This window comes from Sinocyclocheilus anshuiensis, unplaced genomic scaffold (assembly GCF_001515605.1).
Source record: "Sinocyclocheilus anshuiensis isolate Anshui unplaced genomic scaffold, SAMN03320099.WGS_v1.1 scaffold914, whole genome shotgun sequence".
NCBI lineage: Eukaryota > Metazoa > Chordata > Actinopteri > Cypriniformes > Cyprinidae > Sinocyclocheilus > Sinocyclocheilus anshuiensis.
Genome location: NW_015539870.1, coordinates 1,580,640 through 1,600,734, shown reverse-complemented (window position 1 = coordinate 1,600,734; position 20,095 = coordinate 1,580,640). Strand labels below are relative to the sequence as shown.

The 20,095-nt window shown below is 36.3% G+C and overlaps 1 protein-coding gene across 2 annotated transcripts in view; it reads left to right on the top strand.

Annotated features, from left to right (window-relative positions):
• Positions 1–290: 290 nt before the first annotated feature.
• LOC107685074 (dehydrogenase/reductase SDR family member 13-like) overlaps positions 291–20,095 on the top strand; it is a 94,949-nt gene continuing 75,144 nt past the window's right edge. The window contains exons 1-5 of one of the 2 annotated variants that reach the window (XM_016481536.1): positions 291–669; positions 927–1,045; positions 1,138–1,261; positions 2,738–3,064; positions 3,147–3,395. In XM_016481536.1, the coding sequence (XP_016337022.1) occupies positions 543–669; positions 927–1,045; positions 1,138–1,261; positions 2,738–3,064; positions 3,147–3,395 (946 nt within the window). In that variant the 5' untranslated portion in view covers positions 291–542. The remainder of the gene's footprint in view (positions 670–926; positions 1,046–1,137; positions 1,262–2,737; positions 3,065–3,146; positions 3,396–20,095) is intronic. The other variant, XM_016481537.1, reaches the window with a different exon arrangement.

The following is a 20,095-nucleotide window of genomic DNA, read 5'->3' as shown; positions in this document are numbered from 1 at the left end:
TTTATAATATATATTTATAAAGGCATAAGGTGTTGAATTCTGTTCTAAGGACCCGAAGTACACTAGAAATGGTTATAGGGGTATTATAATAATAATATAATGTCATCGTTTTGGCAAAAAAATAAAATGTTTGATTTTTGTTAAGAACTTTATAGCCTATTGGTCATCTCTAAATTATTTTACAGTGGAAATTGTGCTTTTTAATAAAACAAATGGTATGTAATGTTGTGGGATATTTTTTGTGATATCAAAACTGGCTTATTATTTGTCTTTTCTTTTGATCTTGGGTGCTCTCTCTTTAGGAAATGAGATTCACCCCTGACGTAGAGAAATCGCGCCACCCAGCGTTTGTTAGAAGTTAACGCCCGGAAGCTGTAGCTGGCAGTTACGAAAACATAAACACGACAAAGTAGCGGAGCAAAGCACATGATAAGTCTGCGATCCGCCGTTAAATAAGAAGAAGGAGAGGAAGCAAAGCACACGTGCTCTCCTCAACTTTGAAAATTTGCAACATCGCTTAATTGACGCGCTCAAAGAAACTAATGTCTGTGTTGTTGTCAGTGCTGGTCGGTGTGCTTGCTGCATACGTACTTATTTATTACAGCCTGTTTAAAGGAGCCAGATTTAAGAGCAACCTGACGTTAAAGGGGAAAACAGCAATTGTTACAGGTTAGTATAATTTAAACGCTTTACATATGAAACAATCCAATCCAACTTAATACCACTTAAGTAAATAAAAACTGAACTTCTTACTAAGACTAATTTAATAGTGGTTATACTAAGTTGTATACAGTTGTATTTGAGTACCACTGTCCTCAGTACATTTATTTGATTTGTTATAATATTTATTTTATATTATGTCTATTGTAGTTAGTTTGAACACTTAACACTGGCTCAGGGTTGAGTAATCAATAATCTGTATGCAGGGAGTAATACTGGCATTGGCAAAACAACAGCCTTGGATCTGGCCAAGAGAGGGGCTCGAGTGATCCTCGCCTGCCGAAACAAACAGAAAGCTGAAGCTGCAGTTTATGACATACGAAAGGTGAACTCCTCTACTAACCTCAATTCCTCCTGGTTCTTATCATTTTTCTGACTCACGTCTCAAAGACAGACATTTTGCTGTATATCCCTCAGGAAAGTGGGAACCCTGAGGTGCTGTACATGCATCTGGACCTGGCCAGTTTGACGTCCGTGCGTGGTTTTGCAGAGACTTTTATGAAGAGTGAACCGAGACTCGACTTGCTCATTAACAATGCAGGTAAACTGAAAGGGATGAGACAGTATGCAAACTCTTGAAATGTTGTTTCATGATGATAGTTTGGTTCTCTTGTTTCTTTTGGTCTGGACCAAAAAAATAAATGATACATTTAGTCCTGGTTCACTTGGCATTCACGCAGTCATTTTTAAAATCGAACTTTAATGTACAAAACAAAAGGCATACAAAAGGATACAGTCACAACCTGACAGCTTTTATGACATATTTTGTTAACTAACTGAACATCCAAAACTGCTGTGTGCTGGGCTAATTGCACTCGATGTATATGTGTACATATGGTGCCATTTTTTTTTTTACCAGCTTATAACTCACGAAGAGCTTATAAAATGTGTAAAGGTGTCAATTCAAAACAGCACCAGGAATTACTCTGTTGCACACATAAAGATCTGCTGTAAGGAGACGGTCTCAACTCTGGCCCTCGAGGTCCACTTTCCTGCAGAGTTTAGCTCTAACCCTGATCAAACACAGCTGAACAAGCTAATCAAGGTCTTCAGGATTACTAGAAACAAAGCCACTCAAAGGCAAGCCTATGGAGGACGAAAAATGCAGAAATGAAAAATAAATAAATATATCGGTAAATACATAAATAAATGTATTAATAGGAAAATAAGTAAAGACATAAATGACTTGATAAAACAAATATGTGACCCTGGACCACAAAACCAGTCTTAAGTTGCTTGGGTATATTTTTAGCCATAGCCAAAAAAAATTGTATGCCAAAAATCATTAGGATATTAAGTAAAGATCATGTTCCATGAAGATATTTTGTAAATTTCCTACTGTAAATATATCAACACTTAATTTTTGATTAGTAATATGCATTGCTAAGAACTTCATTTGGACAAATTTAAAGGCGATTTTCTCAGTATTTAGATTTTTTTTGTACCCTCAGATTCCAGATTTTCAAATAGTTGTATCTCGGCCAAAATTGTCCTATCCTAACAAACCATACATCAATGGAAAGCTTATTTATTCAGCTTTCAGATGATGTATAAATCTCAATTTCAAAAAATGTACCCTTATGACTGTGAAGTGAAGATCGATGTACACTCTAACAGCTAATATTGCTTACAACAATAATATTGCTTAGAACTACAAACACGCATAAAAAGTGGCCAAACATGGCGGATATGCGAGACCTACTGACAGGTAGAGCAAGGGGTTTGATTTTTAAATAATCAATGTCTAACCTGATGAACAAATATTTATTTAATGTTATCCGTGTTATATTTCATCTGCAGCAACATTGTGACCTTTTATAAAGATACGTTTGGTCATTAACTTATAAATGCATCATTATGCAAACACGTGCAGAGTTGGGATGCAACTCAAGGTTCGGATGGCAGTGTTCACACTTATTTAAATTAACCGCACAAACAGAGCAATCGCACCAGAGTTTCTTTCAACCAAACCAGCCAACTGTAAACACGCCCTTAGTGTGTGTGGCTTTCTCTCTAGGTCTTATAGCATTAGGCAGAACTGAAGATGGCTTTGGCATGGCGTTCGGCGTCAACCACCTGGGCCACTTTTTGCTGACGCTGTTGCTGTTGGATCGTTTAAAGCAGACAGAGCACAGCCGCGTCGTCAACGTGTCCGCCCTGCTGCATCGACTGGGGTCTGTGGATTTTAACCTCCTCAACACTCACAAGGATCTGGTCACAGGTCAGTCATCCTGGCACGCGTTCAGAGCCTACTGCCACAGCAAACTGTGCAATGTGCTCTTTACCCGTGAGCTCGCAAACCGACTGGAGGGGACGAGTGTCACTTGCTATTGCCTGCATCCAGGTTAGTGGGGCATTGTTTTTGTCCACTATTATGTTACAAGTATTATTTTTTCGCTACATTTTCTTCATTGTCTCATCTTTAGGTGTAATAGCCACTGAGATCGGTCGGAATATGGGTGTGCTGCAGAAGCTGCTTTCCCTGCCCATGTCCAAGCTGTTTTTTCTGGACCCAGAGGAAGGTGCGCAGACCACGCTTTACTGTGCTTTGCAGGAGGGGCTCGAGCCTCTGAGTGGACGGTATTTCTCTTCCTGTGCCTTGCAGAATGTTAGCGCTCACGGACGGGATGATGCCTTGGCCAAGAAGCTTTGGGAATTGAGCGAGAGGCTGTGTGGTCAGTAAGTGAGCTCACACAGGTTTGTAGAACAATAGAACTCTAACACAGAAAAAAAGAGATCACGTTATGAACAGCGTTATGAGCATCAGCTTCTGAAGTTTTTCAGGTGTTACAGGTTTGCATTTTCAACAGGTGTATGCATTGTATTTGGTATATAATACCTTATAATATATTGTTGCTTTAAATGAACACAACACATTTAAATTAGGAGTGCACTGATATATTTAATTTCTGATACAATAAGCCGTTAATTATTTTTTTTGTTATGGCCCTATAAATGGATGAATTTAAAATTCTATACTATTTTATCTTAATTAAAAAATTATAATAAAAAAGTTGTTCTAAATGCTACAAGTGAATAATGTACAGTTTATATCTACCTAATTATTATTAAATGTAGTGTTTTTAAAAATGAACTTAGACTGTTAAATTATGGCAAAAGTAAAATAAATGTAAAAATAGGAGAACTGAGCATAAACAATAAATTATAATGTAATATTTGAATAATTAAATTATTGGTCAATAACTAATATGGTACTAATATATTGTGCATCCCTATGTTAAATAAAGCAACCATATATGCATAGCTAGGGGAACAGTAACGATAGTAACCTTTGTAATGCCTATTATTTTTGTTGAAAATATATAGAGGTGAAGTTGCGAATTTGTATTCACTCACTGGACACAATGGACGTTGTATTAAGGTTTAATATGGTGTATTTTATCATAATTGATCTATCTATCTTTCTTTCATATATTTAATATCTTTCATTTCTTTTTTTTCATATGTTTCATATCTTTCTTTCCTTCTTTCTGTCAAATATATTATTCTATATCGGTATATATTAGTACACAGGAATATTTCTTTCTCTGCACTATTTCATAATGCATAATGCATAAATGTTACTATTTTTTTTATAATCAGTGCTTTTGACCTGAATGCATCCACTTTCTTTTAAAACTCGTGACCACTTCAAATACCTCATGTATTTGAAAACCAAAATCATTTGAAGAAAAAAAAAAAAAAACTTTATGAACATCAATTTCTTTTCAAGCATTTGAACACTTTTTGCCTTGTCTGATAGGGTGTTGTACTTTTTTGGTTCACTGGGTGGCAGTAGCGTGTCACATTTGACAGCCTTCAACTCAGGGCGACACAACCTGAAGAGTCTACAGAGACCTCTGTCAAGATGACAATCATTAGAAAAAAGTAGGTTAGATTACACTGAGAATTGCAGAAGTAATTTCATGTAATATTAGAGTTTGCTTTTCTACTGAATGAAAGTGGGCATCAGGGGCTACAGCCATTCAGTGTGATGGGATAACCAAAACGAGGACTTGTTATAGACCCTTACCCATATCCATGCATCTTCAACAAGACCCCCTGTTGCTAATAAATCCTTTACCTCGAACTGGGATTGTCACATTTTTGACATTGTTTAGACTTAACATCCTGTTTATATATGCTGACTTATTCTCTGCCTTGTGAGTCTGTATACTGTCCAGGTGGATGAATCTGGTTTCATCCAAAGCAATTTTCCCAGTCTCTTCTGTGCACTATTGTTTTGTAGCCTGGAAGTATCATATTCATATCCATTGAATGTCACTCATGCCATATTTACAGGTGCATCTCAATAAATTAGAATGTCGTGGAAAAGTTTATTTAATACACAAGTTTCACAATTTGAGTTGAATTACTGAAATAAATGAACTTTTCCATGACATTCTAATTTATTGAGATGCACCTGTATATGATCATGACAGTCAAATCTCGGCGTCCTCCGTGTGTTGGTTCTCATGAACGGTAAGTGTGTAACTACACCGTCCCCTTCGATTCGTTTTGTAGAAGTAAAACACATTGATGAGTGACGGCAGGTGTTTACTTTGGACACACTCCAGAGCTCTTTGACACAGTACTTAACGACTGGATTAGTGCATCAATTAGCAATCACTGCATGGGAGGAGCCTGATTGATCGAGAGTACTGCTGCTGCTGCTAAGGCTGAGCGTGGGGCATGCTGGGGCATGCGAGTGTGTGTGTGAGACTGTAGTGACCAGCTGCTTGAGAATTAGTTCAAAGGACTAATTTCACTGCATGATTGGCAGAATAAAACCATACAGCCCTCGTTGACCTAGTAAGGATATCAAATGCATACCTGGAACTGCCACATGATTGTGATTTGCTAAAGTTAATGTGTAATGTGTCAATGTAGAATTGACTGTAATATAAAATATTTGTTGTTTATTATTTTATATCATGGTATATTACAATACAAAGAATATTATATTAATTACAGTGAGACAACTAATGATATTATAATAGTTGTCTTGTAATATATTTGTCTTGTTTATATTTTTATATATTACAATACAAGATAACATTTTTATTGTATTATAATGAGAACTATTATCAAATTGTGTTTAATTGTCATCATAATAGTGTGATAGAATAATTATGAGACAACTGTTATAATAGCGTATTATGTCTCATTATGAGACATTGAAATAGTTGTTTCATGTTATTGTTATATTATAATGAGACTGTAATATAATATAAAATAATAGTTCTCATAATATAATATTTATTGTCTTATTAAAGTACAAGGTAAAATTATTGTAGTATTGAGAACTATTAAATTATATTTGTCTCAGAATATAATACGATTGTTTAATAAGTTGTCTCAATTTTTGTATATAATTACAATACACTATTATAATAGTAGTTTTCTCATTATAATTATTAATATAATACAATCTTTTTAATCTCATATAATATTGTATATGTATTGTAATATATATTTACATAATAGATTTTTTTTAAAGGGGTCATGAATTGAGAAATCGAAATTTCCGTGATCTTTTGACATATAGGAGGTCTTTGTACTATAAAAATGTCCTGTAAGTTTCAGAACTCAAAACTTTCTTGTTAGTCTAAAAACAGCTTATATTGAATCCAATCTGCCAAAACGACAGGTTGTGGAATGTGCCACATTATGACGTAATAGTGTGGCTAAGCACCGCCTCCACAGAAGAAGATCAATGCCTGTTCCTACATCACTGCCTGTTTAGCCCCACCCACCGATTCACGCACATAGTGAATAATGAGAGAGGCAAATGCAGGTCTACCCTGAAATCAAACAATAAAGATGGCTCTGAAGACAGTGTCAAGTTGTGGAATTTAAAACTTTATTTTTAATGAAGATCCAGACTTCGTCAGTAAGAACTTGGCCCTTTGATCACTTCATTTTACCGTGGATTCGTTTATAAACAAGGCACAATTCGATGCAGGATTTTCAGAAAGACTGAAACGAAAGACAATGCTATGCCGACCATATTGGATCTGACAAGAATGTCGCAACACACAAGTGTGAGTAACTGTTTTTATTTCAAATGATCTGTAATAACAGACAAAGAATAGTGACCACATGTCACTATTGCTTTGTCTGTTATTACAGATCATTTGATATGTACAGAGTGTTTAAGCATTTTTACCCAAATCACATCAGCGTCCATCTATGAAGGATGTAGGCTGTCAAACTTACACAACTGTTAGCCAATCATAGCAGTGGGCGTTTACTTCCGAGTCTACAATCCGCCACGCGAGCGTTCGATGAGGGGGTCAAAAAATGTAAAAAAAAAAAAGTGTAGTCTGTGTTTAGGAAACTTCTTTAGCAAAAAGAGGGTGTTTTTACAATTTTGTTAAGTGCTGCTACTGTTACAAAATACACTGCAGCTTTAGTTTTTATTTCATGTGTTAATAATGAATCTATAATACATAATAATAATAATAATGAATAACAATACATAAATATTCAACAATGACAAAATTTACAGTTTTCAGGGATACAGACCAAAAATATTGATGACTCATCCTGCACTACACAGGCTCTCGTCCAATCAGATACTCTGTATTATGGCAATATCCCACCCCTAATACCACCTGCAATTGATGACAAGTAGCCATTTGCATCGAAGATATCTGTGAAGTAACTTAAACTGGTTGGACATTTATAAAAGGCAAAAGCTCTTCGTATTTCCCACTCAAACCTTTTTTTGTAAATAGGGAATGTCCAGCAGTTTCATGGGGTTTTAAGCTATATTTTTAATAGCACATCTCTAATTGGCTGTGGCCAGTGAGCTCATTTCATTGGCTCAGTGTGTGCAGTGGCTGGTTTTCTGGGAACAGCACTCTTCCATCTCAGTCTGAGGGGAGGGAGAACGGCAAAGTGATGCTGGGTCTCACTTTAGAGTAACACGTGAGGTGTGAGATGGGAAGAGAACGGGTTCGATCGTGAGACTGGGTGACAAACATTTTGGAGAGTCATTCAAATACAGGCTGCTTGTGTCACAAGCAAAGCCTTCCTATTTTTCCTTCTCGCCCACCCCATGCGGAAATGGCATCTGAAGGCGGTAAATAGAAGCATCCTTTGGGTCATGTTATTTCCACAGGTGCAATTAACACCCCCATCTGCTAATCTGTGATTAACGATGTTTACAAATATGCTGCAAATGCCGGAGAGTGTCTGAATAGCTGGTCACACCTTCCTCTTACTCCTTTCCCTCTCTAGTCTGTCTTCTTCCCTGCTATTGTGTGCTGGATTGTGTGGATTAGTAATTAGGGTTTGGGTGGGAGGTGGCAGAAGGAAACCAGACCCTTAAAGCAGTAGGCATCACAACAAAAAATAAAATAAAAATAAATTCCGTTCATTTAATTCTGTAGGGTCCAGAAGTCTAAGATCACTATTGACTTTTGTTTTTCTAATTTAATAAAAAAAAATCATTATAAATGATAGTATTTGCATATGAATGTTACTGAAAATTGTAATGAAAAATGTACCTGAATTTCAAAATGTTCGATTTGTCCCCTTTTTTTTTTTGCATGTTTTTTCATGTTGTCCATTTTGATACAAAGAGCTTCAATGGCCTCATCTGACCTTTTGTAAATAGGAATTCACATAAGTGAATTTATTTGATATATAATTAGAGATTTAGACGTAGTGCAGAATTGACATGTAATCGCTGATCTGTAATAGAAAATATTTATGTAGATGAGTCTTTAAAGTATAATTATAAATATATTGTATGTATGTTTTTCATAAAAGTTTTATAATATAAATTGATGTATATTAATTATATTTTTGATAAATTATTGCTGTGTAGTAAATCCTCATTTATTACACTGCTTGCAATGAATCATTGCATTTTCAACAGTATTAATCTCAAGCCACTTAATGTAGACTTCAAATTCAAATTTTATACAGAAAATATTCAATCTCAATCTTTTTTTAAATAAATATCTATTTTCTATTTTAATATTAAAGTATACATATAATACATTTTTACAATGTTTACCATTCAAAATTATTATAATCACCATTATAACATTTTAAAGGTGCATTCAATACTTTTGCAGGAACCAAAGCTTACCTTAAACTTTTAAGCAGCAAAAGAATGCTCCCCTTTTAAGTTTGTTCTGTGCATTTTATAGCCATTTTAGGGTTAATTTTACCCTTTGTTGTATAGAGGCTGCGGGATGTGAGTTCTGTACCTGTCATATAGTGTTAAAAAAATCCCTTGTGATGTGCTGGTTTAAATAAGCTTGTTGCCCTTTGACTGTGCCTGGAGACAGGAGTGGATTAAAAAATAGACAAGCAAGTTATTGCTGGTTTCGTAAAAGCTTCATAAACATACATTCATTTACACCATTTAGGTAAATGAGCCCATTTCCTTGTTTTAGCAATTTGCTGTAATCTAATGAAGGAATGTAGCTTGCTGTGCACAACTCTGAAAGCATGCTGCTGGGTAAGCCAGATTTATAAACGCTATCAATTAGGCTGATGCTACAATGCTCCACAATTGTTTTACTAATTGCCAATTAGCTACCTTGGAATAAAGCAGCGTTTTTTTGTTTTATTTTAGAGATTTACTAAGCAATCACTCATTTTCAAACGAGTACAGGATATTTGCAAAAAAACATTAACACTGTCCCAAAGGAGGGAGGTGATATCTTGTGGTGTTTTCAGCTCAGAGGGAAGAAAACTATGCAACATCAATCCATCTCTGTTTTCATGCGTTTCTATTTGTATGGAGGAGGAGAAAGGACAGAATCACTGTTAATCACAATTTGCTGTTGAAACACACATGACACGTGCAGTATTTACTCTCATTTTTAATCTGTCGTACTCCTGAGAATACATAATGTATTACCCAACAGCAGGCTGTGTTTAATAATTAGTCAGGGCATCTTTGGTTAAACAAAGAGAAAGAAAACTCTAGATCTTTAATAGCGGGTTTCAGTCAAGTTGTGACAGTACTTCATTAAGACGTGTCTTCTAAAAAGCACAGCTGGCGCAACAGTCATGCTCCGTGTTTTTGGAGGAGTGTTTTACAGCGGAGAGGTGAGACTCATGGATAGCAGCTTCTCTGGGACTGCTTTTGTTGTGATGCATCACATGAACATCCGTTACATTTTTCTTGTCACATGCCCAGTCAGGTTGCAGATTGCCCAGTTACTCAGAGAAAATGAAAGTATTCCAATTATGCGCAAACAACTTCGGTTGGCGAATGTGTTAACGTTGCTGGGAAGGGAAACAAGAAGCTCTTATTGACAGTTCAAGGCTTCCTCTTTGTCTGAAATCCACTGAAAATTGATAGAGAAATTTAGAGGAAGCATGATTATTGATTGGATACTAATTGCACTCCTGAGAAAATAAACAGGCTTCTTTTGCAGGCCTCTCAAGGAAGGCCGGATCAAACGTACCTATCAGCTGCGCTATTAGCACCCCATTTACTGTGTCAAAGAGTAAGCAATGTTCAGGACTTATTTTAGAGCATTTTAGAAGGAAAGTTTACCCAAAGATGAAAATTGTTATTGTTCACTCACCCTCATGTTGTTCTAAACCTGTGTGTATGCACTTTCTCTGTTCTGCGGAACACAAAAAGAACATACGAAAAAAAAAAAATTGTCCCAGTGTTTTCTGTCTCTACAGTGAAAGTCAATGGGACCCAATGTCCAGAGTTTTTTGTTTTTTTCAACCCCTTTGATTTACATTACTTATGGAGAAAAACAGTCAATACAGGTTTGGAATAATATGAGGGTGAGTAAAGCAGGACAAGAGAGTGTTTTCAAAGTACATATACATTTGATTTAATTATGGAGAAATTAATACTTTTATTAAGCACTGATATACATTAAATTGATCAAAAGTCACAGTAAAGACATTTACAATGTAACAAAAGATTTTTATTTCAAATAAGTGCTAATCTTTTAAATTATTCATCAATGTATCCTGAAAAAATATATCACAGTCTCCAGAAAATAAGCACCACAAGTGTTTTCAATATTGATAATAATAAGAAATGTTTCTTGAGCAGCAAATCAGCATATTAGAATGATTTCTGAACACATCACAAGAACACATTACATTTACATTGAAATAAAAAAGTAATTTTAAATTGTAATAATATTTCACAATATTACTGTTTTTACTGTATTTTTAATCATATAACTGAGCATAAGAGACAACAAAAAACATTTAAAGCATCTTACTGCCCCCAAACATTTGTATGGTAGCGTACATTTGCTTTTTCCTGTTTTTGAGTGCTCTGCTAGCACGTGATATTTAAATGGTCGAATATTAAGACGGCTCATTCGCGAGGGGACTGGTGCTTTGACTGTGGTGCAATTGAGCCATTTTCTCAGGGGGCCTAAATCTGTTAATTAATGAGCATGGTGAACTAACTCCTCTTGGCTCTGGCGACGGCGGGACCATGCCAAAGCAACAAACACAAACAGATGTGCGAGGCAAAGGGACGGAAATAACAAAATCCACATAATCTCGCAACAGCGTGCAGCAAGTTATGTTGCTCATACTTCTCTACATCTTATTTTTAATTTTCTGTTAATGACGTCTAATTGCTGCAGCTGCTGTGGTCTCAGTCTCTGGGTCAGTGTGTCTTGGCAGGCCAGCGTAGCCAAGAGGGCTTTTTATTTATGGGTAGAAATGTAAACCGAGAGGACTACTTTTGATCACTTGCAATTGATCTAATAAGGTGGAAAATCCTTAACCACATGTGGCTGAGGGTTTGGGGCGCGTGGCGTAGAGGGGGCGGCGTAGCTGTGCCGCATGGGGAGCTTGTGATCCCTGTTCTGAATCAAGAGTGGAGCTCAGGTAGGGTTTTAATTATGGTTCCCTACTTCCCCAGACTCTTCAGACACATAGGCCTCACAGCTGGGACTCTCTCGGTTTCCAAACCCCCTACCTGATGCCATTGAACCAGAGAGGTGCTCTTGTATCCTTTTAGTACAGTATCCCAAGCTCAATGGTGATCAGGTGGGGTGTGCTGATTGGATTCATGGGGTCTCATTGATCTCCACTCGTTGATGCACATGCATTTTTGCGCCACAGGAACTGGGCAGATAAATCAACCCTGACTTTTGTGAAATGTGCCATTTCATGTCCAAAATGGGCGACTACTCTGCTTAGGCCATAGAAACAAAAATATAATAAATAAATACATAAGAAATATATAATATTATTAAAATATATAATAAAGCATTGGGTTTCAAATACATTTTTACAGCTTTTATTAATCTTAATGTTTATTTGTATGTTCAAGTAATAAAAATAAATTAATGTATTGTGAAAGAACATGAACATATTTATAATTTATTTGATATATTTATAATATATTACAACTATTGTTAAAAAATTAAATATTTGCAAAGTGTTACCAAAATTATTTTATTTATTTTTATAGATTGAAGAAAACAATGCAATTTTGTCTGAGTAATCATTAAGTTTATTATAATTATAATAAATGTAATTATAATAATTTCTAATAATGAACAGCAGTAAATTTGTAAATTAATTTTAATCTAGATTTTTTTTTCAAAAAAAATTGCTTTAAAATATTTAACTGATGTTAAATTGAACCCTATAGCAAAGTGTTACCAACATTATTTAAATTATTTAAATTTATTTATTGGTTGATTGATTTGAAAATAAAAGCAATACATTATTTATTAATATCAATTATTTCTTTATTTTTTTAAGGTCAAATGCTAGCATTTTGCTGTCACATTTTATGTTTGTGCCATCATTGGCATTTTTTTTTTTTTTGATTTACATTTGATTGACCGTGATGTATGATTGGCTGCAATGCTTTGAGGTTGGCGGTAGGGAATTTCAGCTTCACTGTTTCCACCGATTTTGTCCAGAGAACAGCATTATTTAGTCATCAGTTCCAACAATGGATGACAGTGCTCAACAAGTGTAGGGAGACAGAGGCCCACTGCCCTCTTGGCAAGCTTCTGTGGAGCAGGCTGCAGACGGGACATAGTCATCAATATCGGCCGCTGGCCATTGATCGGCTGTATTGATCAGGATGGGCAGTGGGGCCAGGGGAAGGAAAGGCTTGCTGGATCTCATCTGAGCAATTGTTTAGGGTCACTGACAAATTCAATTGCCTATCAGGGAGCGATCATGGAAACAAACGGCTGCTGTCGATGCAAGGGCTGTACCCTGTGGTAGCTGTCACTCAGTATTACTCCCAGTTTGGGAGAGCGTCAGGGGTTGTTTGCACGCACACACAGGTCAGTTAGGTTACTGGGGCACTGGAATGCAAACTCGTGCCCCTGATTGCCCACTGTGTCCTGTCTGTGGCCAACAAACTCTCAAATTCTCTGCACTATACTGCTGTTCACAGTATGAATTAAAGCTGTATTGCCTCGAACAGCTTCCTAAAACCACAAACCTGCCCTTTTGTGACATTTGCTGAGTGTGTTCAAGTTGGCTGCCACTATTGACAGATAATGTCATTCATAGATTGCCCACAGTGACAATCATTTTAGCTTTGTAGGGTACTTTGATGTTGATTTTGGGCATTCTTGTCAGTTTGTTGTCTTAGATCTTTTTCCTTGAATGGTAGCATATTCTCTTTTTTTTTTTTTATATATTGTATTGTAGCGGTGGACTTTTAGTTAGAAGATTGAGTGTAGGAAGTGATTAATTGTGTGTTAACAAGAAAAAATTACCTACCATAAATATTACTTACAGGTCATGATTTTGTGGCATTATTATTATTTGAAATTAGACTTTATTTTTATTTTTAAAAAGGACATAGTAAAGACACCTAATATAAAGTGGGACCCAAAAATAGTATTGCATTAATAAGAAATGTTTATTATTGCTTGCATATTTATGACTTTTTTTTGTTGTTGTAACATTAAAATTTTAATTAAGATATTGCAAAAATAATGCAAAATACAATTACAAGCAGTGCAGGCAGTTTTTCACTCACAGCATCATATGCAAGATGACCTTCCTCTCTTAAACTTATGTTACAAACTTATGTTCTTTACGTAGCCCTTTTTTTTTAACTTGCAATTGGTGAGTGTTCTTTTGCACTCCTGCATATATTGCAACAAAAATCTCATTTTCCGTTATATTCAACAGTGAAATACCTCAAAAGCTGAAAGCAATTCATTCAGTGCTCTGTTTACCCTGTATAACCGGAGTAGAGCTTCTGCATGGTCATGTGACCTGCTGTTAAGGCTGACTGCTTCTTCTGTTTAGGGTGTCAGACAAAACTCCTAACTGGCTTGCGGGGCCCTCAATCGAAAGAGTGGCTCGGGGCTCTTCATTAACTAATTATGGAAAACAGGAGCACCCTTCCTCATCCCCCTTCTCCACTGCAAGGATTTTTTTTTTAAGGGGGTGTTTTTGATAAGGTTTGCACTCTTGTCAACAAGCTCGTATTTAATTAGTGTTGATTGTTGTTAGCGTGTTCAATAGTTATTAATTAGAGCTGGGAGGGGCCCGCCACTTGATTGCATGCCCGGAGCAGTGACATCTTGTGCTGTTTCACACTCAGTCATGACATGGTGTAGAAATGAGGGAGAAAAAAGAGAAAGATGAGAGGAGAGAGTGGTTATTTCCAAGAATGTTGAAACGGATAAACTTAAATGTGAACTTGGATGTTTTGAACAGGTGTATTTGTGGTTGCATTAGTAATTAGGCCAGCAACGGATGGAGAACACCCAAAAGATGCTTTGCTGTAATAATAAGTATAATAAAGTCTAATATTTTAATGAATTAAGATACATTTGCATAGAACTTTTTAATGGAAACAAACTTTTTTAAAACAAAAATCACTTAAGAACCTTATTATCAAGAATTACACCCTTCGCTAAATATTATTTTATTTATTTATTTATTTTTGTAGCTAATCAAGATATTGGCACTCCAGTACTGGAAGTTTCTGCAGGTTTCTGCCTTTTTTTCAGTGCATTAGATCCAAGTTCAGCTCGCAACAAAATGCATTGAAAGCTGCTGCTTAAATGCAGAAATGTTGCATAAACCTGGAGACATTCGGATGAGGTCTGGTAGAAAACGATTTCTATATGTATGCATATTTCACTATATACGTGACAGAGATGGGCTAAAATATATAATTTTCTGTCTTTGTGCACCAGGAATTGTCTTGAGGTTCATTCTAAACTTCTGCTGTGGGGTGCATTTCCCGCTGTTCAGCTGAGCATATACCCTCATTCGAAGTCGACATGAGCAGCTCTGCCTATTAAAATGTAAATTCCCTCTCGGTGCAGCAGGCCCAGACTGTGGAACTCAGCGGGTGAAGAGGGTGTGTGTGTGTGTGTGTGAGAAGAGAGAAAGTGTGTGTGTGTGTGGTGAGCCTATTTTCCAGCTTGGTCTGCTCTCTGGATTGGCAAGATTTGACAGTACAAAAAAATAGATGTTCGTTTTCTGTTCATAAATGCATAAATACTGTTCACATACTTTTTAATTAAAGTTAAATTAAATAAACTACTGTGCATAGCGCAGCTGTATATGTGCAAAATGAAAAGATAGCAAGAAAACGAATGTATCGCTTAGATAACTAAATTCTGGAAGTTGCTACATTGAAAACTTGAATTAATATGAACCAAAATAATGAATTGAGTGTTGATTCAGTGTTGATTTGTATATCACATGCAAAGATTTTGGCAGAGAATGTGACATACATTTTTCAGTAGTGCCTTGGTTTCCTTACTTATTTGTCTATTTAATCCTCAGCTAGTTGTACATTCAGAAATACGGTCTTAGGGTCTCAATAACTCTGTTAGGTCAGTCAGTTTAAATCATTAGTGTGTGTTTGTACTTTCTTGCAGTGGATGTTTGGTTTATTTTTATTATTTATAAGTCCTCTAGAGAAAGTTCTGCATAGAACTAGAGATCATTTTCACTAAATTGATTGTTTAGCTATTTAAAAAAATACTTTGGAAGGTTATAGAATAACTTTTAATGGAAATTTGATGTAAAGTGTGTTGCAGAGATCATACTTGTGTTAGTTCAATTGACTGCCATTCGTTTCTTGTAGATTGCACTAGGTGGAGCTGTGATCTTTTGGTAGATGCCACTGAGACTTGCGTGTGAGACAGAGAGAGGGAGAAAGAGTGGACAGGAGGGCTGGAATGGCTCTTTTTTCTCCTTTTTTATATACCTGGTAGGCGCTGTGCAATTGCAGAGGCATACTTCCGTGACCCATTGGGTAATTAGAAATAATAGAGCGTACTGTGAAAGACCCAACATTCAGAATTAATCGATTACTCTTGTAGTATTAATGTATGACTGTGATTTGTGGTGTGTCCAAACCGAGAGTCGCTGAAATGCATTGGAGACCCCAATGCAAAAGTACCCACCCCAATTCAAAAATAAATGAATTTGAAGTATTTAGGAACTAATTAGGTTTGAATTAGTTATACAGCTGACAGAGCCTCCAAAGTGTTTGAAACATATATACTTAATTTCTTGAATGCATACTGTTGATGTTTTCAAAATGATGTATTCAAAGACAGCATGACTGGTTGACCTGGAGTGACTGATTGTGTTACCAGATGTGCTGTGTTTGATTGGTTAATGGTATTTTGAGTGCACTCCAGTGAATATAAGTGTGAACACATACTTGATACAGCCTGTTCCTGTGAATCAGTATAATCCTGTCATGGACAGGCCAATACAATTCACCCAAAAGCAACATTTCAGTGTCCTTGTTAAAGAGTGGCAGAAATAATGTAAAGGCTCATTTCAGATGCATTGCTGTCAATTGTCTCACAATAATTGGCATTGATTTAGCAGTTAGAATCTGATTTAGTCAAGGCTCTTGTCCTTGTGTTTCCAAGTCGGCTCTAGACCGACTTGGAAAGCCATTTCAGGTAGACTAAAGAGAACTCAAATTGTTCACCCATTTTCTTTAGCCAAAAAAAAAAAAAGTCTTCAGTTGAGGCCAATGGCGAAGACGTCATAATTTGAAAAGACTCAAAATATCTTTCATGTAATTAGAGGTCATTTTAAGGAATAGCACTGCAGCCTATTTTGAAGAAGCCACCATTCAGTCTCGATTGTTGAATTCATCCAAAAGTGAAAAAGTGAGCCTGAATGATGTTTTTTCCAGGCCTTTTGAACCCAGAGTTCAAACATTATTGTTTGCAGCTCTTGCTGAATAGTAGGCGCCAAATACTGTTGTTATTGCTGATTGAAAAAGCACAAGCGCCCTCATAAAAGCACTGAAGTACCCTGGGGGAAAAAATTATATAAAATACTCTTGTATCTTGTAGCATTTCTTTTGACTCTTGTCAAAATATCGCCAAATGTTTGCCATTTGACTTACAACACAATGACTTAATGTACAGAAATAGCAAAAGATTTTATTGGCGTAAGCATTTGATTTACTGAGTTTTTCTATACATATCGGTCAGCCTTGAGTTCTTACGGGGCTCTGTGGATGCTTCCAGGGCTCATGTTATTGTCCGTTTGTAGCACGTTCATGAGGTCGTTTAGAATGGGCTATTGATTCGTTCTTTCCTGCTTACTATGAGGTGGTCATGATAACTAATTACGTCGGACCTCTGAAGGTGTCTGAACACAAGTATGGGTATGTAATTACTCTGTTTAATTACAGATCTTTTGAAGATCAGTGACTGGGATGTATGCGACGAGCAAATGTTGTTATTGTACACACATTACCAAACTGATTGCATTGACCTTTCGCACCCCGCTGTATGAACTGTGCCATTTGTTTTGTTGTCTTGTTGTCCTTATAGATCTGTTCAGGCAGGAGTTATCTGAAACCAACACTTCCATCAGACTGAGAATGTGTCGCCGAGGTGTACTTGTTAGGTATGTCTCTTAGTTAACATTTCAGCATTTTTATTATTTTTTTTACTTGACAAGGCGGAAAACAAATGTCCAGACGGAAAATGCATTCTTTGGATCCTTAAGAGACACACAATGAGCCGAATTTGCCTCGACAACAATACAAGTAACAAAACCTCATTGTTTACCCAGAACCATTCATTATTATTATCTTATTTTCTCTGTAAGCCATTACACTTGTTTGGCACGCTTTATTTTCAAGAGAGCGTTTAAAAGCAGTGTGAGGTGAATTGTCGAATGTGCCTCCTGATAATGACCTAAGATTTCACCAGACCTGTTTTTCTGCCATAGCACGCGGAGCTTGAGGCCCTTCGGCTCCTTGAAATGCAAAACGCACACACGCGCACACATATGAAGTGATGAGACTCCGGCGGGCTCGGCGCAGCTAAACACATTGTGATTTATTGTGCTTTAATTTGGATGCCGTCTATTGTTTGTGGCTTGCGGAGGGTTACCCGCTGACAGTAATTTCTGCGGTTTGTGTGGATTCTGCCCGAGCTAATAGCACTTTCTTTTACTCTGTGTTTGGCCCCAGTACGACAGAAGGAAGCAGGAAATAAACAGCGGTTCCTATTTACCCTGCCAATTTCACTCGATGGCACGCTGCGTATTGAAATGAACTGGGCAGCCTTCTAATACTACGGAAGGTATGGAGCCGGCAGTGGCAGAGATAGATTGTAGCAGGCAATTACGGTGGTCCGGCCTCTGATTAGAGAGCTGCCTGCTAGCCACTCAGCCTCACGGCTGCCTCTTATCATGACGAGGCCGGTATTGGTCCGGACATTGTTTGATTGCTTTCAGACACATTTACTAAATCCAACGCACACAATGTTTCCTGTTTGTTCATTCACTGCCGTGCTCGCAAACTGCTCGGATTGTTTAACGTTTTTCAGTATTTGTACTTTAGAATTTCATGTTTAATTCAATGTTTTACTTGCTGTTTCTTTGTGATTATTTGTGAAATTTACTAGCAAATTTGGAGTAAAAATGGTTTCTACATCAAGTATAGCTCGAGAAAACATTCTTTTCTTACTATACTGAGCAATCAGTCATTTAGTTATGCTGTGAAATAACACTCTGCCCTTGGCCAGACAATGCTTATTAGCTGAAAGTTGTCTCTCATCTACAGGATGCGTGCGTATGTGTGTGGCTGCACATCTAATGCAAAGCTCATTTGAACGTGACCTCTCTAAACGGGTGTAATGCAGTGTGCTTTCATGTTATTGCAGTGATAGTTGCAGTGAAACCATGGATGCCTAAGGGAGAACTAGTGGCTGACTGCTTAAGTGTCCTTTTATAGCATACATGGACCTCTGGTTGAAAACGGTGCTGATTAGCATTTCTTGTGAAAATGGCTTTGAAATGTTTTTTTCGTTCTTTCGCTCATTCTCTCCCTTAGTCACATATTTCATTTACTTGTAGGAGTTCTGTTTTTGGACGTCAATATGGCCGGATGATATATATTGAATATACAAACTATATTCGTGATGAGTTTGCGGGCGAATCTATTATTTCGGCCCAGCGTTTCATTTTGTTCGGCTTCAGCTTCGGCCTAGAATTTTCATTTCGGTGCATCCCTAATTATTAAGCTATATTTTGTGTTGCAATGATTTGGTGCACATTATTGGTTATTAAGTTTTCTAAAGACTGTATAATTAAGATAGAAATGTTTTAATGCTTAATTGTTTTAATCAGAACTACTAGAAGGTGGTTCTATCCATTATCCATTTATGTGAATCATTTAACTTTAAGTTGTCAATTTTGTATTAAATGATTCAAAGTTGTTCAGTTCAGCAATTCCTTTGAATTATCACTCATTAATGTTCATTGAAGTTTCTGCTGGTACATACAGGTAAATATTGCTGTTATTTATTTATTTAGTATTGTTATATTGTATAGTAGGTTGACACATTTAATTATGTGATTTAATCATTTATCCTTGTTCATTTAGTGAAAACGGTGTGGGGAATTTTTCTTTTTGAACATTCATTCATTCATTCCCACACAATATAAACAATCATCAATTTCTGTTTTATTTAATCAGAAACACAATCTTAATGTTATTTGTGTATTTTAATTTAATTTAATTACAAGTAGATCAACAGCGCCCCTTAAAAGGAGGCAACTTTACAGATCTTCTTTATGCACCAAGAGCTTGTAACACGGACACTATGTCCATGTTTTTATACAGTCTATGCTGCTGACTCTATGGCACAAAGGACGCGTCATCCTGTACTTGCATTCTCAGATTAAATGCAGTAGGGCTGCCACTAATGACTATTTTTATTTCGATTAATCTATCGACTAATTAATCGAGTAATCAATTAATCGAAAGATTAATTTCCCACAAAAAAATCAACAATTTTACTTAAGAATATTTTATTAAACTATATTTAATTAAACCAAATTAAATCCAAAAGTAAAAAAGTAAAGTGCAACATAAAGTGCAAGAAGCAAGTGTCCATCTCATAGTCCAAATCACTGA